Below are 22,942 nucleotides of genomic sequence, written 5' to 3' on the forward strand. Positions count from 1 at the left end.
GTTCTTTGGGAGGTTTGAGCCCCAGTACAGGTCAAAAGGACGGTGGCCACAGCCCACGTTGGGTTGTGGTGCAAGACAAGCCAGAAGCCTGAAGCCTGCAAGCTTGGAGGAGAGGAGGACACGGTAACCATGTTGGGAGTAGGATTCCCTTCTGCAATCTGTGCATGGACGCTTACGGTTGCCACTGCAGGTTACAGCGTTTTCTAGTTGGATTTCAGAGAATTCAACAAAGGATCACAATATACATAAGATACAATGTCAGTATTGGAGTGGGTATGTTGGGTCTCCGTCATTGATGGGCTCTGATGAAGACAGAGCCTAGAAGACCTGCACGTAAAGGAGAGCATTGAGGTAATTCTACATCGGTTGTAGATGCTCCGACTATCAAGTATAAGAACCACAAGAGGCCATCACACTTAGAACCGATTGATTTTAAGATGGATGCTTAATAGTCAGTGACAACTAAAATGTGTCATATGCAGACGTTGGACACTTGGATCTACTCTTATAGCATCTACACGATCCTTGCAGGGGGATATTGACTGCAGCAGAAGATCTTGCAAGTGGACTGGGCCTGGAGGGAGAAATTGATAACTTAAGTGGGCCAAGACTGAGCCTAGAAGCTTGGCCCTCAGATAAGTTTAGTTCAAAGTTGAGCCAGAATTCAATCCAACTTGCAGCCTTTTTAAGTGTTGAGGATTAATGTCTTGTATCATGTGCTTTGGATTGTGGGCTGTAAGGCAGTTAAAGTTAAAAGTCCGTATGTTTTATATGAAAATTTTTAGGGTTTACATGGGGTAATTTTAAAATTGGAAATGTTATGTTTTTTCTTTTAAATTGGTAACGAGGGAATCATTAGGGTTAGGAGGGAATTCAATTTGTTAAAAATAAAGAGGTGAGAGGAAGAGAGCTTGTAACCCGCTCTCATCTCACCGCAGACATGGCACCTACCCAAGGCATGTATATCCTTGCATTGTGGTTATTTGAATGTTATTTGATCTACTTTCAAGTGAATATATTTATGGCTATGGTAGACTGATATGGCAGTCACCAACCTTGGTTATCTAAGGAATGGTTTAGATTGGTTATACATCAAATTTTAATCTCAAATCCCTCCTTAGTCCCTCTAGCCTTCCCCCAGCTCTTGCTCGTCTAGTGAGTGATGATGCTAGGGGAAGAAAATATCAAAGAATGTAAATATTCTATTTGTAGTTCGATTCTTTATTTATAAAAGCTCCTTTTTCCCCAAAAAAAAATTTTAATCTCAAATCCTATCATTTTACCTTCCTATGTAATGGCATATCATCCCAGTTATGTCCATGCACCCTTCTATGGTCCTATGCACGTTCTTTATAGGCTCTTTTTTTTTGAAATTTTTTTTTTTTGTTTTGCCATGACTCCTTTGAATGAAAACTTAACATGTGAATTAGAGAATCAGGATTCATTTATTCATAAAATCTTAGCATCATCAAACTAAACATGTGGCAGAACTAGGTGCTCGAGCATATATAGGAGTATGGAAAATCCCACACTCTTGCTCCAATTTTCTTTTCTTCTACTTCTTTTGAATTTTGGGGCAGGTTTAAGCATGGGCTAAGTCATCTGAGACAGGCTATTTTGGATAAGTTTCTTAGGAGAACCCAAATATTTGCCACGTCGTAGATTGAATGAGACCTAAATTTTTCTGGATAGATAGAACCAAAAAGTCCTTTACCCCATTTGTCCATTTTCATCCTAAATAGTTTTAAATACTTAGCAAAATAAAGCTTTTAAAACCCAAATTCTTCCTTTCTTGAATTGGTTAAACTTGATCAATTAAATGTTTTCCATGTTAACAAGATCTTCCATTTACTAATACCTTTTCAAGCCAATCATATGTTATCTTTTTGTATAGTTTAAAGATGTGTTTGTTTGGTGAGATGCCACCCTTGGATTGGTGGTCTTATCTCCAACTTTGGAGACTTGGGATCAAATCCTACCTTATGTTTGAGGAGGCTAAATTAGAGGTCACGAGATGGTGGGGGATATTATCCTTGTACCAAAAGAAATGATCGAGATAAAAAAGAAATCGACACTTTTGTATGAACAAGAAACTGTAAATACTCTGTTCATACCTTAATATATATATATATATATATATATATTATTTCTTTGCATTAAAAGAAAGAAAAATGATCGAGATGGTAGGACCTATGTGACATAGGGTTGAGAGGTGTAGGACCTCTTTTAGGTGAAGTGATGTGGTGGCATGTAGGTTAGGATTTTTCTTTCCAAGGAAGAGAGAGGGGGGGGGTGTTTAAAAAACATAACCAATAACCAAGATTGGAATCGGGTTGAGTCGATTTCGATTTGAATAGGTTGGAAGCAATTGATTTTAGCAAGTGATTCCTCAAAATTAAATTAATTTTAAGTTTAGTTTGGAAAAAATGGACCAAGTATGCTTTCACCCATTGTGGGGAAAACTAAATAGGATTATTTTTATAAGGAAAGTAAAGTAGTAGCTAGATGAGGAACCACAATACCCTGTACATCTAAAGTTGCAACATAGGAGTAGGAGGAGTGAATCTCGCAATATTCCCCAAAACTAAGGGATATAGTAATGATACCAAGGTGGAAGAACACATTCAAAATGGATTCATGCCATAATTCATCCGAAGAGAAACCAGTATATCAGAGTTGAATTGATGCATGAGTATAGTTACCAGTTAGCTAGAGAATGTAGTCTCAAGATTATTTTAGAGACTTTAGCTTGCAGACTGAGTTTCCATCTACCCACTTCGCCGTGGGCCTGGAGAGGATGAGAAAGGGTATCGGGAAGATATTTTGAAAGATACTAAAACTCTAAGAGGGGTTTGTAAACCCTAGGATAGTGGGTGAACCGTCCTTTTTGGGTGGAGGGAAACTTAGTCCTTACCTTAACGTTGTTGTTAATGAAACTTTCTATTTTTTTTTTTTTTTTGGTGAATAGAAAATAAATTAAAAGAAAAGAATAGAATACAATGCAAAACCAAAAAGCTAACCACTGGGGCATCCCCAACTAACTAAAAGAAAACAATGCGAAGGAAGTTTCTATCTTATTGTTGCCAATTAAACAAGGAGTTCAAAAATTACCACTGTTATACCCGTACCCCGGGATATAATTAAATATCATTTTTTCTCGTGACGTGTAGATACCGCTGCCATGTATGCTGGTGACCTGTTCTCCATGATGGTCAAACCTAGCTACAAAATCGTTGACCACAGCACGGGTTTGCCTGTGGAGGAAAGATTCCTCAACCGCCAGTGGGGAAAGTTCGTTGACGGCGACTTCGTCGACTACCCTCCAAGTACCAGCCCGGGAAGCGAGGAGTTCAGGAGAGAGCATCCTGGACCGTCACCTCAGTTGGATAATTCGTTCGGTGATGAGCTTAGCATTGCCGTGGCGAAGCTGTTCGGGGTCATGGGTAATAAACCATGACAGGGGAAAAGTAAGTTCTAGCCTCAAGACTTATTAATTATTCTTCCCTTGGTAACCTCGAAGTGCGGGTCCGGGCTTGAACCGCTCGAGCTATTTCATGAGAGAAGGGAATAATTTAAGTTCGGGTCCCGCGTACCTTTAGGAAGTACATTGGGGACTTATACCCATCTCTTATGAACCCATCTAAGAATGGGCTTTTCCCTAATTAAGGTTGTGGGCAGGCCCATTTAACCTATTGACCCAATGATGGGTTATTCCATCCACTTACCCACATAGGGCTAATGGGTTGACCCATTAAGCCTCATGACCCATTTGACTAGAGGTACCCAAATACCCATTTATTATAAATGATTCCTTGAGGGAGAGAGAGAACATTACTTCTCCTTCATCATTCTCATCTACCCTAAATCGTGGAGGAGAGAAAGAGGAGAGAAAGAGGAGAAGGGAGGTGGAGAGGCTTGGAGGAAGGTGGAGACCCCATCTCTTGGGCCATAAATCGTGGAGCTCTCTCATCTTGGGGGTAGGTAAGCTATTGAAGCTTCTTCCTTCTTCTATTTTGGATTTTAAAAAGGGGTTGGGTAATGGGAGAGATTGACCTAGATCTCTCTTGGAACCTAGGGAGTCGATGGAGCATTAAAGCCCAAGCTATGGTGGAGTTATTTCACTCCATTATGAGCTCTAATGTAAGGGTTCTCATTGCCATTTGAGAGATTTAAGGTTGGACCCTAATGAGCTTAGGATGGAGTTCCTAGAAGTTCTTGTGCTTTAAAACCACTTGAAAATGGGGTCCTTGGAGGGGAATCCTTCGGATTTTGGACCTGAAGGTGTGAGGGTTTACATGTGGTTTCAGACCTGCAAGAAACCACCCTGAAATTTCCTTCCTGAGAAGGCCCCTGTGAAGGTCGGATTTACACTCGGTTTCAGTTTTCTGAAACCACATCTGCATCCGACCTTGACTAAAATTGTCCTGAGCCCCTGTGAAGCTCGGATTTACACTCGGTTTCAGTTTTCTGAAACCACATCTGCATCCGACCTTGACTAAAGCTGTCCCGAACCCCCGGTTTCCTAGGATTTACATGTGGTTGCAGAATTTGGGCATGAAACCACTCCTGCAACCACTTTGTTCCTGAAACCTTATACTTAAGTGATTATGGGAGACCTTTTGGGGATCCTTTCCCTTCGCTCGTTTAACCTTATTTCACTCTTTGTTTAGGTTAATATATTCATCTTGTGGCTTATTGCTTGATCGAGGCGACAACCGATAATCTTGGTGCTTGGCGTATACGTTGTGAGTGGGTTTGGTTGTTTGGGCTTGTTATTATTATTGCACTATATATTAGGTACTCATTATAATTAATAAGCATGTTTGCGCATATTGCATAATTTTATATCTATTTGTTATAATGTTGATTGGTAATGTTGTACCTTGATGGGTCTCGGTCGGTGGGTGCAGTTAACCCCGAACACTATATACATTTATGAAGAAATTATGTTGAATGTCATGTTGAACGTATGCGTCGTGCCGTCTTGTGTAAGGCACTAAACCGGATGAAAAGTTGATGCGCCGGATTACCTCTCGGGACGATAGGACTTGCATGTAGTATATTGTGGCTAGGATTTCACACCCTTATGCTACGACCCTTACCAACAGGGGTTTAGGTGTTGGGTAATCAGTACACCGGATTCTGTGGAGGTGGGAGAGGCCGTCATGGTAGTATTGGTTATCGGGTCCGCCACCGAGTGGTCTTGGAGGCTTCGATCGGCGTAGGTCCCACGTGACAATTGAGGTTTCATTGTGGCGATAAGTTAAGTGACCCATGTGTCTCCCGAGTTGTCACGAGATATGCCATTGACTTAGTTGTTTGTTAGGTGGAAAAATGGACTTAACATGTGCATGCATCATTGGACTATGTGAATTGCGTGTTTGTGCATCCCCATCCCCTCACGGCTCGGTGGAGCTAACCCCTCGTGCGCACACTTTTTAGATTATGATGCGGGTGACGGATATCTCGCGGGACTTGGAGTGCGGCTCTCGGGTACGATGAGATTGGTGAGGAGGAACCGGAGGCCGTGTTTGAGGAACATGGCGACGGGTGTCCTTGCGATGATTGTGCCTACGGGCCGTGAGGATATTCGGGACTCGATCCCTTTTTGATTTACTTTTGAGGCTAAGGCCTATGTTGAAATACTTACTATTATACCGTTTTTGATAGTTATTAGATGGTCATTGGAAATGTAACTAATTACTGTATTTATCATCTAGCCTTTGAACATCTTGTAACTATTCGATTTATACGCTTCCGCAATACTACTGATCCTTGGAATGTAATATTCCTCTTTTCTGCATTCTAATATTATATTGTGTTAATATTGGTTATGACTGTGCGTTGGGACACTGTGTCTGTGATCCGGGCGGTTTAGTAGGATGACACGCGTCGTCCTAGTCACCCTTTATATGATATTATATTCCTTATCTGGAATAGGGGCGTGACAACCACAGATTTTAATAAGGGAAGGTAAAAGTTTGCATTTGGATGTAACTCATATATGATTTTATACTAAGTGGCAAGTCGAGCGAGCCACAAATTTAAATGGGAGGGTTGGCTTACCTTCCCCTACTCATATGCCAAATTTGGGTCTACTTGATGCATGAAAAAATCAATTGGACAAAATCACTTATGGTTAGACGATTTTATACTCTTGAAAAATAATAAAAAATTATACATAGTGGGCCTTTCAATGTAGTTAGGACTCACATATCAGTATCTTTCCATTCAATGGTCTCGATTTCATCACTTGACATGTCATGCCATGCAACAAAATAATTAAGGACAACTTTGTATACAAATAATACATGACGGATCATTCAATTGATTTTTTATTTACCTTATAAGCTAATAAGGCAAACAAATGAAGCGAAAAGATAATTTTAGATAAATAACATGAGAAATTGTCAACAATATTTCGTATACAAACAAATGAAGCTTAATATCATGTTTCAAACCAATCACTATAAAACAATAGTCTCGTACTGAAATATAAAATAATATAATCCCACAATGAAGTATAAGACCAACTAGACGGTTGGGAGGGCAACACCTAGCTACTTCTTTTTGCCTCAAAAGTAAATAAGTGTAAACATGTGGGTAGAACTAATCTCAAATAGATAATTTTAGATAAGTGACATGAGAATTCTGATCAATATTTCATATACAAGCAAATGAAGTTTACTATCATATCTCAAATCAATCACTATAAAATATTCTAATTCATAATGACTGATGAGACTGACTAGCCAGTTGGGATGAAATTTTTATCCTCTCAAGTGCACCACACTTGAGCATCCCGCGGTGGGCATGAGATTGCGGGGATGAACATTAAAGGCGCACTGCCCAGTGTACCGTTGGATGTACAAATGAGGTGCATTGGACGATGCACCGCACCACACTTGAGACAATAAAACTCTGCTGGGATGGCTTGAAGCATGTGAAAACAAAACTTCCCATATATGCAAGCTGTTGGATAATTGAATGAGAATCATTATGAACTTTGGTTATGGTATCTCCTTTTCTTAACCCCACCCGCCTCCTTTTTCCAAAGTTATTGTGGTTCCTTTTCATTTTTATTTTTTTTGGTTCCTTTTTATTTTTATTTTTTTTTGTTTTCAAGGGAGGGTGGGGCGAGGGGAGGGGAGACAGGGATCTTTGTCCCCTCTAGTTCCCTGCCCAGCCCAGTTCCCAGTGCCTGCAATAAGGAGGAGCACAAAGACTCTTGATTAGACATATGGATATAAATTGCCAACTTAGAAGTTCAAACAATCTATGGTGTTAGGTGTACATAATTCTTGTGGTTATTGTTTGGCAATGTTACATTTTCTCAAGGGTTTGAAGGGACACTAATATATTGATTACATGTCATGTCAACATCAGATATAAATGTGGTCTAATCAAATCACTTGGCAAGTCTATTGGGGATCAGATATTTCTACAAAGTAAGCTTCTAGTTATCCACTTCACAAATCAAGTTTTAAATCAAATAGAGTTCAATATTTCTCATGAAAAGAATGCAATAGAAAATGAGTCATTTAATTAATTGAAGTTCTAAAATTTAACATGTGATTAATCTAAAGATCTTTTCATACATCGAGTGGCTGCTAATCGCATCAGCTTCTTCATAGTAAAAATGAAGTTTGGTATAGGGTTAAGTGATAATGAGCCATGAGAACAATTGCCTAGTGCACTTGGTAGGAGTGTGGGAGAACCTAAAGCCCACTCTATCGGGAGGTTTTGGGTTCAAGCCTCATCTTCTCTAATGTATCTCTTGAGTCTTGACCAAACAAAATTAGAAAAATCCCTATTTCTAGGGCAATGGCAGGGTGCTAGCTAGTGGAAATTAGCGTAAGTCCAAGAAAGGTCGCATGTTCAATCCAAGTGTGTCCCATTGGGTCAGCCGTCTAAAATAACTTCCCCTTACATCTATGTTGTATACCTCTAACTGCCAAATGGTTACACTTAGATGCGAATGAATGCATTGGACCCATGGTTCTAAGAATTGGTATCAAATTTGTTAATTCGATCAATCCGCATTGCCATATTGGTGGTGTACTGGTATCGGGAGAGGCCAATACCTATTCTTGGCCAATCTTGGGTCGGGGATTTTCCAATCCGATCCGGATGAAATTGTGAATGTGGATCCAGGTCAATACAAACTGATTGATATTCGACTGAGACCGATACGGTATCTGATACCGATTCCTACAACCATGATTGGCCTCATCACCTGTCGTTCCTAAAACAAAAAAAAAATAAAAAAAAATTATATTTCTGTGACTACCAAATGAGAATAAATGCATTCAGGTGGTTGTATCCGTTTCGATTGATAATGGATTGATACCGATACGAATAGATTATACCATAAGTTTACCCTAAAAATATTAATACCATCAATTTTTGGACCATTTTACCCTCCAGCGATACTGATATTATATCGTATCGGCCAATGCAGAGACCCAAATTCACCTGTCATACTATCTAAAACTGTTAATGGAGGTGGGACAACCACCATCAATGAAATGAAGTCCGAAAACCGATTTTTGGGCTTTTATTTATTTAACCCCAACATTGAGGAACTATACCGGCTGGCGCCAATATTGTACGCAACTGCTTTTCAGATTTCAAAGTTCAAACGTGGATGTTGGGTCCCCCTTTCTCTCTCTCGTTCTCTCTGGCTGGCGGGTTACTCCACTGTTCTTGGGGTCCCATTTGAATCCTTTTTGTCTCTGAATCGAACTGTCAGATTTTCTTTTGCAATTCCCAAGCTTCCCCTGGAAAGTTGAAACCCTTGCAGGTAACAGAAACATTGAGGTTTTGCTTTTCTTTCATTTTCTTTTTCTTTTCTTTTTTTTTTTTTTTTTTTTCTTTTTCTGTTTCTTCTCAATCTTTGTAGGCCAATATTGATCTGTTCTTATCTTGTGGATAAGATTTTGTAATCTTGTTTGATTGGCCATTGTCTCAACTTTCTCTTTCAGCAACTTGAGTTATTTTCCCACATTATTACTGGCATAATTGGTGTTTTGACACTTTTGACTTGATAATTGACGTATTTCTATTTGGAGGGTAAATGATGCATTGTTTCTGAGAGTCCCATTGTTGTTACTGTCTTTGCATAATTTTGTTCTTTCATGCCTTCATGATGCCTTGGAGGAAATTGGGATCGTTTTGTTGCTTCTTCAAGAATTTCAATTTCCGGGTTTTGCCCCAGGTGGGTATGATTCTTCTTTCTTTGTTATGCATTCACTGCTTCTCCATTGCTGGGTCGATATGCCCCTGATTTAATTTTAACAAGTTTAGCTTCCGCTATTCTGCTCCGTTCTCTATGGAATGAAAGCATTTTATGATTTTTTCTCTACCTAGCCGGTTAAAAAGTAAATCATAACTTCAACCTTCTGCCCCATCTTGAGTTGTTCTTTGCTCGTGTTTCTGGTGCCACTGTTTGGCTGCTTGTTTTCTTACTCATCTGGTTCTTTGGACATTGAATTCTTCCAAAGTTTTTGGTTAGATGAAGTGGGTAATTTTTTTTTTTAAATTTTAAACTCGCTGCTATTAATTTGATTCAGTTTCAAGTTCTTTATTTTCCCTTCTTTTGCAAATTTAGGAATTATAGGATGCTTCCAAATTGCTCTTTTATCCAATGATGAGTTATGAAGGATGAAAGGCGTGAATGTTTCATGGGTTGCAATCTTCATGTGGGGAGGGAACGTTGATTTGCATGTGAAATATGTTAGGGCTAGACTTTCTAGTATTAAAATTTTAGAATCAAAATATTTACCTGAACCCCTTGGGGGACGAATTTGCAGTCTCGATCAAGCTTCGGTCTTTACAAGTTGAAGGGACTCTGTTGAATTTAATTAATTATATATAGAATTCTACATTCATATTTTGGTAAAATTTTCTTAGCATATAACTTTTTTTTTCTTCTGATGAAATACCTTGTAATCTTCGACGATTGGGAATTGTTCTCCTACTTAGCTCGTATTTTTTTGTATTCTCTGTCTCATTGCATGGTTTAAGTTAAACTTGTGATTTAATTTGGGACATTCATCAAATAGTCTTGCCTTATTGGACTCCTTAGCCACTAAAACCTATATTGCCCATAGGATTAGTTCAGATTTTCTGATTCAGCCTTTGGTTCATCCTTAGATTTTCAGAAGCTATTCCACCCCCTAAATACTGAACTCAGTTTGAGTTTCAGCCTCATCTATCTATCTGATTTTGTGTTATCTAATTTCTCCCTAACCTAGACGTATTCTTTGATAAAGGTCTTGTTATTTGGTACTCTTTTGATCTTTCAAATACATTATTACATTAATTTTGTTATGAATCATCTGCATTATTTTTTTAGCAATGTTACCATTAACTTCTGCCTGTGAGAAACCATCTCATGAAATACTTGCAATCCATTTCCTACACAATACTAGTTAATTCTGGTGGTTATTATCTCATGGAGGTGGATTTTCAGACCTTAGTGGTGACTGCAGTCATGTATTTTGTTACTCCCTCTGTTCCACAAAGATTTGCATTTTGAAAAGAAAAAAAAACACACATTTTAAGGAATTGTTATTAGTAGTAAGTTAGTACTCTAAATGTCTCACTTTATCTAAATTATTTCCCAAGTTTGTCCTCATTTACAACACAGAAACTAAGTTTGCATTAGTATGATGATGGGTAAAATGGCAAAACTACTGAAATCCATGCATTAAATTCTGGTAGTGGTAACATTTTGAAGCAATTAAAAGGTCCAAATTGGGCATTTTCTTAAGAAACAGAGGGAGTATGGTGACATTTTTTTTTTATGAATCATTTTGTTATATTGGAATGGCTGCTATTTCAGTAACATTGAAAGGCATTATTTATATTTTGCAGTACCTAGTACCAGTGTGCAGGTTTTTTTGCTACCTGGGTAGCAGTTTGTATTTGAAAATATCATAGTGTCGCTGACATAATCTCCTGTGATGTTACATTTCTGTTCTAGCAGGAAAGAATGAGGGAGGCCCAGCTTGGTGCACACACTGTAAGGTCCCATGGATTTGTGGTTGCTAAGTCACACAAGCATGATTGGCTTATCCTGTTGCTTCTTGTAGTGATAGAGATCATTCTCCTTGTCATTCATCCATTTTACCGTTTTGTGGGGAAGGATATGATGACTGACCTCAAATATCCCCTGAAAGCTAATACTGTGCCTGTATGGGCCGTGCCGGTAAGTTACATATTCTATATGGTGCTGGTTTCATTAAGTAGAATTATGTAGGTATAACTGTACTCACCAGTTGTAAGCTACCTCAATTGATGAGCCTCCTGTTTCATTTATAACCAGCTGTATGCAGGTGTGTTGCCCATCGCCATTTTTCTTGTCTTCTATCTCCGTAGGAAAGACGTGTATGATCTCCACCATGGAATACTAGGTACTGTACTTCTTCTTTTATAATATTATGACGTTGGGGAACTGGGGAATCCTTTTGTGCACTATCAGCTAAAAGAAACTACTTTTTAAGATTGATCTGATGGTGTAAGCTATATGCAAGAACAGGCCTTTTATTCACCATATTGCTAACGGCGGTTTTGACGGATGCAATAAAAGATGCAGTTGGTCGGCCTCGACCGGATTTCTTTTGGCGTTGTTTCCCTGACGGGAAGGAGGTATGCTCTGTCTCTTCAGATTCTTCTAAGCTATCATTTAGTCTTATTCCTTCATAGTAGTTTTTATTGTAGTTTTCACTAATTACTTGATGACATCATTGTTTTTGGTATTTGGTTGCTTAGTTATATGATAATTTGGGTAATGTCATTTGTCACGGAAAGGCCAGTGATATAAGGGAAGGACACAAGAGTTTCCCAAGTGGTCACACTTCATGTAAGCAGCAGTTGGTTGTATCTATTCTTCTGTATTTACTTACTGTTTGGTTTAGGATGAACATGGCAAAGAGATTACTAATGTGCAATGAAGGGAACTTTTGAATCTTGAGCTACAGTGTATAAGGAACCTTATTCCTAGCTGATTCTTTCTTCATTCTCATTGTTCATCATGCATGTAATGTTCTGTTGGTGTATACATTGACGCTGCACTTCCCTAATAGTTCGAGCATTTAGGTGAAATGGTAGCGAACATGGAATCAGAGTAGGGAGGTCAAGTGTTCAACTCGTGGGAAGTGCATCAGAAGAGTTTTCCCAACATTTCTTCTCCCTCGGTGCCATGTGAAGGAAATGCCGCGTGAGCTCCACATGCAAGGACTATGGGATCTTGGCATGCACGTGCCTGGGAGTGTTGGTATATTCCTTGGCATGCATGTGCCGGGGAGTGTTGGTGTATTCATTAACGCTGCCTTTCCCTAACAGTTTGAGCTTTTAGGTGAAATGGTAGCAAACATGTTAGAGATATTCATTTGACATTAATAGTTTGTACTAAACAGTTAAAAGGGACTCAAATAGTGTCAAAAAAAAAAAAAGATGAGAAATATAATTGGTTTGACATGTGGCACTGGTTTTTCAGATATCTTTATATCCCATCATTTGTAGCAGTCATTGTCTATGTTATCTTTTCCGATTGTTGGGAATATATGATTCATGAACACCTCTATTTTATAACGCAGGGTCCTTCGCAGGTTTAGGGTTTTTGTCATTGTACTTATCAGGAAAGTTAAAAGCTTTCGATCGTAAGGGTCATGTGGCAAAACTATGCATTGTTTTCCTTCCTCTTCTTGCGGCATCTCTTGTTGCCATTTCTCGAGTTGATGACTATTGGCACCATTGGCAGGATGTTTTTGCTGGAGGCCTCTTAGGTTTGTCCTACTAGGGTTTATCACTTAATTGTTGCTGCAACCAGTCAGAATGCCTTTTAGTATTGGACTTGTCATCTTTTTTACATTGCATTTCTGCAGGTTTCGTAGTGGCAACATTTTGCTACCTACAGTTCTTCCCACCACCATATCATACTGATGGTAATATTCTCAATTTTGTTGTCTTTTCTGTCAATAATTATTTATGCTGTACTTTTCCTTGTTAAATATTTCCACATAGAGAATTTATTTTGTGGTCTTTGTTTATTTAGAATGTAGATGTTATTCATGCCCTATTTTTCTGGATGTTAGATGAATGATCATCACATTTGTCTAAGAGACCACTAGAATTGGGTAAGGGTGGTCGTAGATCAGCTATAGATACACTATGTTAGGTACTTGACCGGTACGCCAAAAGCTCCAAAGCTGATGGAACACGTTAAATCAAGCCATTTATCCTATCCCATACTAGGCTGGCCCAATCTAGTGCCCATACGCTAGAGTGAGCCCCACTAGGCACATAACAAACCACCACACTTCCGCAGCCATCGTCCTTGGTGGCTCTCACTCTAGGCAGCTTTCACTTTGGCGGTAGGTAGCCCTTTCCAAGCAGCTCTACTCTGCTCCAGGGTTTTTGCCGGGCGGCAGGTAGCCTTTTCTTGACAGCTTTCACTCTACTCTAGGTAGCCCTTTCCATGACTTGAACCCGTGACGTGGTGACCAGCTCTAATACCAAATGTTAGGTACTTTACCGATACGCCAAAAGCTCCAGAGCTGATGGAATGCGTTAAATCAAGCCCTTTATCATATTCCATACTAGGCTGGTCCAATCTAGCGCCCATACACTAGAGTGGGCCCCACTAGGCACATAACACACTATCTCTTCCGATGGGGGAAGGGAAGTGAGATCTAATGATTGATTTTGATATTAGATGAGCAGTCATGCTGTGATCGTTCGGGAAACATGGCCCCACGCGCTACACACAAGAATGAATTGTTATGCGGTCGGTCAACTATTTCTATAGGGTAGCCTATCAAATCAAATCACGTATATCTTTCCAAGTTACAGTTTGAAATAGGTCTTTTTGCCGTTCTAATCTCAGATTGTCACTGTTGAAGTGACTTACTTAGTTATCACGGTGTCTAGGTGAACCAAGGCATTGGAGGGGCCCTGGACGCAAGGTGGCACCAACAAGGCGACCAAGTTGGCCAAAACGCGACCAAGGCGACACTAATTGTCAAGGCGGTCACCTAGGCGACGCCTTGACAACTATGGTGACTTAATCCAAATGAGCTAGATATTTAAAAAAAATTCTTGCAGCTAATCCTCTAAAACTTAGGAAAGTGAACTAAATTAATAAATATTCTGATGCCTCTCATACTTGGCAAAATTCCATTTGGTTGTTCTTCCACTTTGATACTGTCAGAGCATGATTTTTTCTTAATTTTAGGATCTGCTTTGACGTTCCATAGTAGTTGCTTCCTGGAGAACGCCCGTTATTGTTGAAGTTGGTTCTTTTTCCCCTATGGGCTTCAATGTAAGCTGAAATAATACCAACACCTTAGGCAACCAGAGGAAGAGAGAGACAGATAGGGAGAAGAAGAAGGAGATGATGAGAACTGAAGAGGAGAGAAGGCTGGGCTTTAGAAAGATGATCTCCCTATCGGTGGCTGCAGCTTTATTATATCAGCAGACTCTTCGTAGGCTTTAGTAAGAGTCAAAGTCTTAATCACAATTACAAGGTAAAGTATAAATAAAAGTCCTACTTAACCTAACAAGTCTACTTACAATCGGAAAGATAAGAAACATCATCTAAACTACTTAGACATAACCTGAAATTATAATCCCACAATATAGAGGTCTATGGACACCCATGGATCCCCAACTGAGACACACACACACACACCCCCACAAGCTGGAGTATATATGTCTCCCAAACCTAGCTTGGAACAACCACTAGGAAATGCAAGACGAAAAGAACAGAGAGTGATCAGAGAAGCATTGAGTGAATCCATAACCACATATAACTTTGCTGAACTTATCAATCCAAGCACGAGGAGACAAGTTAAGTAGGAGTCTAATTTTGAGTCTTCTATATAGTTTGTAAGGGAGGCCATCATTGTACACGGATTTGATAAATAAAGTTGTTTTGCTGCTCTTCTTCTCCATTGAAGATCTCTTGTGTTTGATCAAGATCCCTTGTGCTTGATCAAAAGAACTCCTTGTGTGCGATCAAGGTAGGTTGGTGTTTGATCCGATCGAACCACCTTGCGATGTGAAGCCCAGGTTTTATTTTCTGTTGTTCTTATTATTCCATCTTCTTCTTCATCCATTAACAAGTAAGTATTCTTCTATTTTCCAAAGATTACATGTCACATGTTTTTTGAGATTAAGCAATGCAAGCATTAGATTCCTTCAAGATTTTGACCATAGGTTCAAGAATCCTAATGGTGCACTCGTAATAAGTTTGACCTAATTCTGACCATCTGATCTGGAGTTAATTTCATTATTCCAATTCTTCCCTTTATTCCCAGATCTGGATTTCTGCAATTCTGAGTACTGATTCGATTTTGATTATTCTGTTGGGTTAATATTGCTGCATAATTCTGTCACATGTCAGATTTGATCAGTGATCAACATTCTGTTTTCAATTTGATAAACTGGTTTGAGATTTGACTGAAATACCCCTTTCCTAGTGCAACAAGGACTGGTTCATAAACTCAGATTTGTCCATGGGATTGATCTGAGATTTTCAGCAAAGGTTCTTCCCCCATAGAACAGTTCTCGACCTGAATTCTGTTCTGATCTGACTATCTGATTTGCTGATATTAGTTATTATCCTAATCTGAATTTATTCTCTGCGAAAAGATCTTGTTTATTGGTATTATTTTGAGTATTCAATTACAGTACTACATTAAATGGCTTAGGTGGAGAACTAAATGGGAGAATCAGTTAAGGGAATAAGAGCAGGAATTAGTGGAGAAAGAATAACATCCACATCTAGCTGAAGGCTCTCATCCGAGAAATATCATGTAGATTTAAAATAATAGCACTGACAAAGTGTTGACGTGTAATAGGATCATAACATTTATAGCCTTTTTGAGTGTAAGCATAGCCATGAAACTCACACTTGGTAGTACGCAGAGATAACTTATCAATACTAGGGTGAAGGTTATGAAGAAAATAGGTACACCCAAACACCCATGGAGGTAAACCAAACAGAGAGGCATCAGAAAACACCATCGAAAAAGGAGTTTAATTACTAAGAACAACAAATGGCATGCGATTGATCAATGAACAATCAGTAAGCACAACATCACTTCAAAGTACTTGGGAACATGCATATGAAACATTAAGGAACATACAACCTCTAACAAGTGTTGGTTTTTCCGTTCAGCAACACCATTCTATTGAGGAGTATAAGAGCAACTAGTTTGAATGAAAATTTTTATGTTGGGTACATTCTAAAGCATTATTTGAATGAGAAACTTTAATTGATACATCAAATTGAGTCTTAATTACAGAAAACTATTTAAAGGTGGATAAAAATTCAGAACAATCCTTTAACAGATATAACCACGTCATCTGAGAATGATTGTCAACAAAGGTAACAAAATAGACAAATCCCAACTGACCGTTGGCACGACACAGACCCCACACATCAGAATGAACTAAGGCAAACTAGGAAGAACCACGAGGAGCGTCACATGGCGGAAATGAGGTATGGCGATGCTTTACAACCTCACAGTCTTCATACTCAAGATGAGAGATCTTCTTGTTACTGGGAACCATTTGTTGTAGCTTGGAAAGAGAAAGATGCCTCAAACAATAATGCCATTGGGGCGGAGAGGTAGCAGAAGTAATCGTAGTAGTGGAGTCATCAAGGTAATAGAGACCGTCCTTCTCACGCCCGCCACCAATCGTCTTCCTTGTCTAGAGATCCTAAAAAACACAAGTAGTATTAAAGGCGACTGGGCATTTAAATATTTCGTCAGTTGACAAACAGACAAAAGATTTAAAGATAAGTCAGGAACATGAAGAACATATGTTAACATAGGAAAATAGAGTAAAGAGAGACCCAAATGCAAATACAAGAATAGAGGAGTCATCAGCAAGTATGCCTCGAGAGGGATGTACAATCTTATGAAGGGAAGAAAGAACTTGAGACTTATCAGTCATATGGGTAGAGGCACTTCAATCAATTATCCAAGGAGTGGACGAAGTGTAAGTAAGCAATGTGGAAGTACCTATATGGGCCAAGGTGGCTGTGGATGACGAAGCGTCGGTGGACTGTGGATGGCTAAAGATTCTGGAGAAGCTTAAGTATTTGATTGTAGTAATCACGAGAATTGGATGATGCAACTTCAGAAGAGTATACAATATTAGTGTCGCAAGAAGGTACCCTCTTTGACTTGCCCTCAAGCACAACAGGATTGGCTAATGGTGGAACCCACTTTGGTCGATCATGTTTAGCCCAATATATATCAACAATATGATTTAACTTACCAAGGAACACTGTCTGCTGGATCGGTCACCCTATTGTCCACCTATAGGACCACCATGACCTCCCAAAGAGCCACCTCCTCTCCAAGAGAAGTTGGAACCACAGCCGCTTCCAGCAACAAAGGCTGAGCTGTCTTTAGGAGAGGTATCAGCTCGGGAAGGAGTAACAATTTGTTGAATATGGGCAAAGGACTCATTAAGTGAAGGAACTTTCTCCCCAGCAAGCAGCTGACTCATAATAGGCAGATAGTCAGAGTTCATTCCAGCCATGAACTTGGCAGTATGAAATTCTTTCAGTTGTAGTTTCAATTGTTCCATATTAGTAGTAAGGGGCTGATGAATTTTGAGCTCTTTTGTCATACCCTTAAAGAGACTGAAATACTCATTCAAGGAACGATCACCCTGTTTCAAGTTATAAATTTTGTCATATAAATCATAAGCACGGGATATATTCTTTTCTTGGGAGAAGGTTTGCTTCAAGTCATCCCACACTCCTTTTGCAGAGTGGTGTGGAACAAGACATTGGTTGCAAGAGTAAGATAAATACTGTTCCACAACCAGATGAGTAGGGTGTCATTCGCATGCATGCATTCCTCATAAGTTTTCACATCAGCAAGATCCTTTGAATAAGCAGGAGAGTCAGATTGAAGATATTTTAGTTTCTGATGCAGATAAGTCACTTAGAGGACTTATTTTAGTGGAAATAAGCCTTGGGATGGGTTATGTATATATTGGGCCTTTGATTCTATGTGTTTATTTTGTAATTGGCCAATTTAATAAGCCTAAAATATGGGTAGAAAGTAGGAAAACGGAATTTTACTTCATTAGTTTAGTTAGAGTCCGTTTTCTTTATTATTTCACTGTTCTAGTCACTTTAGGATACCTTATTAGTTAAGGATTGTGTTAGGCCTTTCCTTTTTAGTGTCCAAGTCTATTTTTGAGTCTTCTATATAAGTTTGTAAGGGAAGCCAACATTGTTCACGAATTTGATTAATGAAATATTGGCTTGAGCCTTTGTGAAAATCCTGAGATAGATACCCATTCCCTTCCCCCATCACCTTCCATCGATTATTGACTCCAAGCTTAATTCTATTCAACTCGATTTCAAGAGACTACCGAGATTGCTGGAATTCAGAACAGGGGCCAACCCCATCATCGATTTGAGAGAAAATAAAGTTTCCCAAAACCCTAAAAGTTGTTCGATCTATTTTCTCTCTATTCTGATCAGTTTCTTCTATTGGGGAGTTCAACTTAATTCTTCAAGAGGTCATTCAACTTCAAGTGCAGCTTCAACAGGTTATTAATTTGTGGATTATATTTCTTGTGGTTATCAATTTGAGATCCCATTGCTCTCTGAAATTTTTTCTATTTGATCCTGTTTGGGATTAGACCTATTCTTGTTCTAGTCTTACATTAGTTTCCCTTTTGAGTTGATATAAACTTTGACTTCTTGAGCTCATAGCAGATAATCAGCAACTCTTGTGAGTTTGATGGTAGTGATCTGAACATTAACATTGTCTATAGTTGATGTGGGATCAGCCGTTATGCACCAATGGAAAATAATACCAATCACATCATCTGATCTGATATAATAGAATAGAACGGGATACAAATCCCACAAGGCAGCACCTTATTGGAAAGGTTCCCTACCAAACAGCAGCAATAACTCCTTGAGATTACCCAAATTGGGATGAAAATTAGTAGTAGCAACAGATGGTGGCAGATGACCACCAGAATAGGGGAAAACAACCCTAAATTCTCAGATTGATCTGATAAACAGATTAAAGATAATGCTGAAATCGATTCAAAAAAATGTGCCAAAACAGGGTATCGCAGGCTATATAAGGAGAAAATTTTTACAAGAAATCAGGAGCCCATATTTGCTCCAAACTGAGATCGAAGAAGCCTTTATATGGGTTGAACAAAACCCCAAATTTTCAATAAGATCTGCTGGCCAGATCAAGAGTAATTTTAACTTCCTGAAAAACTACCTAAAACAGGGTATCACATGGAGGATTTGTGAGCAGCAAGAACATAAGATCAGCAAGGCTGATCAGCGCCATAATCAGGTCTAGTAGTCTTCTAGTGAGGGATAATCAACCCTGAAAAGGTGGTGATGATATGCTGGGTAGATAAAAATTAATTGAAGATCTTGATTACTCTTCAAAATAGAATTCCAGAATTGCCGCAAGCTTGAATATGGAATTAACTGAATCCAATCAACTGCTCACTCCATGTAAATCAATAAAAAGGTAGTGCCATAGTAGAGACCCTAGTTTATCATAATATCACCATCAACTAGGGCCTAAAATATATTAGGCAGCATACGTTGCTGCAACCATAACGAGAACCTTGTAGGCCTTCAAAACCAGAATCGTGTGTTGATACTGGTTATCAAAGGTGCTCTGATACCATGAAATAATACCAACACCTTAGAAAATCAGAAGAGGAGGGAGAGATGGAGAGAAGAAGAAGATGATGATTAAAAGCGAATGGGAGAGAAGGCTGGGTGATAAAGAGATGATCTCCCTATCGTAGGCAGCATCTTTATTATATAAGCAGGCTCTTAGTAGCAGAGCACTAAGAGTCAAAGTCTTAATTACAAATGCAAAGTATAAATAAAAGCCCTATCTAACCTAACAAGTCTACTTACAATTGGAAAGATATGAAACATCATTTAAACTAATTAGACATAACCTGAAATTATAATCCCGCGGTATGGAGGATCCATGGACACCCATGGACCCCCAACCAAGACACTCACACTCTAACTCTAACAGAAGCAATACTTTTAAAACAGGACTAAACATCAGCGTTGCATTTGGTAGTTCAATGGTCTGACCATCCGGTCCCACAGATGATCGGAAGTAATGGTTATATCAATACACAAATCTAATGCTTACTATGCAAATGGCCTGTTTGGCATGTTGGATGAGGCTGTGCTTTCATGCTTGGCATGTTGTGTTCTCTGTGTTCAAGTCCCCTCATGTGCATAAATTTAATAATACTTTTAAGTGTTACATGGCCTCTTAAGCTGGTTGTCGGACCATCTGGTCTAACTGATTTGTTCAAACCAGATAGTCTATTGACTAATCAGTGGTTCTCAGAGAACCTCCATTCCTTCAGGTGTTATTCATGCCTCATGGTCAATGTCCTAAACAGTCTGATCCAAGTCGAACTGCCTGAGAAACATTGGAAAGAGCGCTCTTGTTTCTTTCTTATGGGAGAAAACGGTGGGCAAAGTAGATACATTGATGTGAAATATTTCATAATTCTTTTTGTTTTCAAAAACATGATTCCCACTAGAAAAGGAAAAAGGGGGAGGGGGGGGAAGAAAAGAAAAAAGTCATTTCTTCTGTTAATTGATTTCTTCTTTACATGGTGTGCACATTCAGGGGCAGAGCCAAGATTTTCTTTTGGGTACCAAAAGTTTACTAACTCTTTCTTTACTGAAGTATTCTTTTCCCATTGACAATACCAAAATCGAAGAAAACTTTTTGATGTTTAACTAAATATTTCAATATTTGGAGATATAGGTTAGCATTGTTTCTGCTTTATATACGCTTGATTTGTGAATGGTTAAAAGTCAGCATATATATTAATATTTTTTGGGGGTTGGAGGTAAGGCACTTGCATGGAACTAAAAAATCCAGAGTTGGTCCCTTTAAACCTTGTTTACATACTAGGAAACAATTTTATTCTTTCTGGGGGATGGGGGTTCATCCCCAGCTCCACCATATATACAATTTTGACTCCTCTACTTGTATCAGTTGGATGGTGTATATCTGTTCAGAACACTAGTAGTCTATGCTTATATTGCTTTTTTTCTCATTCATTGTATTGATAAGGCTGTTTTTATTTTTATTTACTTTTTCCAAAGAGCCAAAAAAGTATCCTACATGTGTGGGTACAGCCAAAGAATGAAAGATAATGAGTAGATCTGTTATACTGATATTTGATATAAATGGTAGTGTTGAGGAGATGCCCTCCATGACAGTCGTGGCTTATCTAGTTTGTTCTTTTCAAGTCTTAGACAATAATCTTAGTGCCCATATTCCATGTTTCTTCTTAAGTGGGTTGCTGATCTTCTGGGCTGCAGGTTGGGGGCCATATGAATATTTTCGGATGTTGGAGGAATCACGTTCTAGTGCGCAACCAAATGTTTCTGTAAATGCATTCACTGTGCAGGCTGTGGAGGTAGAGACTGTTCACCAACAGGGAACTCCAAGGGCCAATAACTTTTCCATATTATCTGGTGCACATGATTCTAGCACAGTGTTGGATGAAATGGAAACAGGGAGATTAGATGAAATGGAATCTGGGAGGAGGTAACCTTGTATAAATTGTAATTTGGTTTAGCCTGAAATTCTGCTTCTGTGCTATTATGTACCTATTCTAATGTAAATATGAGAAGACACTAGTTCCTCAAATCAACCATGTATTGTCAATTTGTTTTTATCTATTCTGGAGGGGAGGGGGAGAACTTACTCATTGTAGGTCCAGTGTCATGAGAATGCTTTTGTGAATGAGATGCAGAATAATGCATGCATGATGAGTAGGGATATAATTTTCTAATTCTATAATAATTTGGAAGTGCTACCGAAAGTAGAAACAGTGAAGTACTATTCTTTCCTGGTAATCTGTTATTTGTCAAGATTTATAAAATAATTGTTGGTTTCTCCATTCCACCCCCCAACAGTGGTCCCATTAAACTTACTGACAGCAATCACCATTGAATATTTAGTGCCTGGTTTTGGGTTTGAGGCTTTGTGCCCTGAAGCATGGGGCTTCAGTGTTAAACCCAGAGCTTGTTTAAAAAGAGCAGATAACAAGATCATAATTTTCTGCTTTTAGTAGTGTAATTTTTAATATTACTATGGTAATGATTGTTGTATTAAACTAAGAAAAACACAGAAGGCAGGAGGAGTTGATGCCGCTACTCTTGAAGGTGTCCAAGCAGTGACTGTGTCCATGTATGAAGCAGATCTTTGTGTGGGCTAGCATGTTGGAAACTTTGGCGTTGTTACTCCAAGCTGAGGTCCATGGCCTTCTCTAGTCCTTTCACAATCGGAAAAAGGAAATAACAATCTTTATGTTATAGAATGCACCACCCATGCCCCCAATTTTGCAAGCCCCTTAGAGAATTGACTGCCAGCACCTCTCCTACTATGTTGATGGAAGGTTGAGAACTGATACAAGACTGTACAGAAGACTGAAGAACCAAGCATTTAGACATTTGGTTAAAACAAAATGTTAACAGTGGAAGGTTAATATAACTGTTTCATATTGCATAAATTAGTCATAGCTTGAGCAGGAACCTTGTACATAAGATATTAGGAGTATAATGGCATCTTCCACTTCATTCTATGTTTTTATCTGATTCTGTTTTTCTTTTCTGTACATATTGAAATTTAAAGCATTATCTATGCTCCGCATATACAATGCAGCAAACTAGGCTGTCAGGCTCCTCTGCCCCATACAAGGCACTGGTGAAACATGGAAAATGTGAAGAGGATGACTAGCATGACCATGGATTGAAGAATTTGAGTCGGATCGGTCGAATCAGCCGGGGTTGATCCCGATTCTGGCCCATCTGGCTCGGCCTATCGTTCACCGATCCAGACTGATTTCCAATCCAATTGTCCAGGAC

General features: G+C 39.0%; 1 protein-coding gene across 3 annotated transcripts; it reads left to right on the forward strand.

Moving 5' to 3' along the window:
- The first annotated feature begins 9,050 nt into the window (after positions 1-9,050).
- LOC122645911 (lipid phosphate phosphatase 2-like) lies at positions 9,051-22,687 on the forward strand. Of its 3 annotated transcripts, none has more exons than XM_043839315.1 (9): positions 9,051-9,217; positions 10,988-11,212; positions 11,330-11,417; positions 11,543-11,652; positions 11,776-11,866; positions 12,603-12,791; positions 12,891-12,950; positions 21,392-21,620; positions 22,207-22,687. In XM_043839315.1, exons 1-9 carry the CDS (start codon positions 9,146-9,148, stop codon positions 22,253-22,255), a joined length of 1,113 nt encoding a protein of 370 aa, XP_043695250.1. In that variant the 5' UTR covers positions 9,051-9,145; the 3' UTR covers positions 22,256-22,687. The 3 variants fall into 3 exon arrangements, with proteins under 3 accessions (XP_043695250.1, XP_043695252.1, XP_043695251.1); XM_043839317.1 differs by having other exon boundaries at positions 22,210-22,687; XM_043839316.1 differs by having other exon boundaries at positions 9,052-9,217; positions 10,991-11,212.
- The last annotated feature ends 255 nt before the right edge of the window (positions 22,688-22,942 follow it).

Source organism: Telopea speciosissima, chromosome 11, assembly GCF_018873765.1.
Source record: "Telopea speciosissima isolate NSW1024214 ecotype Mountain lineage chromosome 11, Tspe_v1, whole genome shotgun sequence".
Taxonomy (NCBI): domain Eukaryota; kingdom Viridiplantae; phylum Streptophyta; class Magnoliopsida; order Proteales; family Proteaceae; genus Telopea; species Telopea speciosissima.

What these genes read in the sequence shown, in the direction of transcription:
- LOC122645911 (XM_043839315.1), top strand. Translation starts at nt 9,146, where the DNA reads ATGATGCCTTGGAGGAAATTGGGATCGTTTTGTTGCTTCTTCAAGAAT. An exon ending in ATTTCCGGGTTTTGCCCCAG is followed by an intron (nt 9,218 to 10,987) that starts GTGGGTATGATT and finishes TTTCTGTTCTAG; the next exon opens with CAGGAAAGAATGAGGGAGGC. An exon ending in GTTTCCCTGACGGGAAGGAG is followed by an intron (nt 11,653 to 11,775) that starts GTATGCTCTGTC and finishes TTGGTTGCTTAG; the next exon opens with TTATATGATAATTTGGGTAA.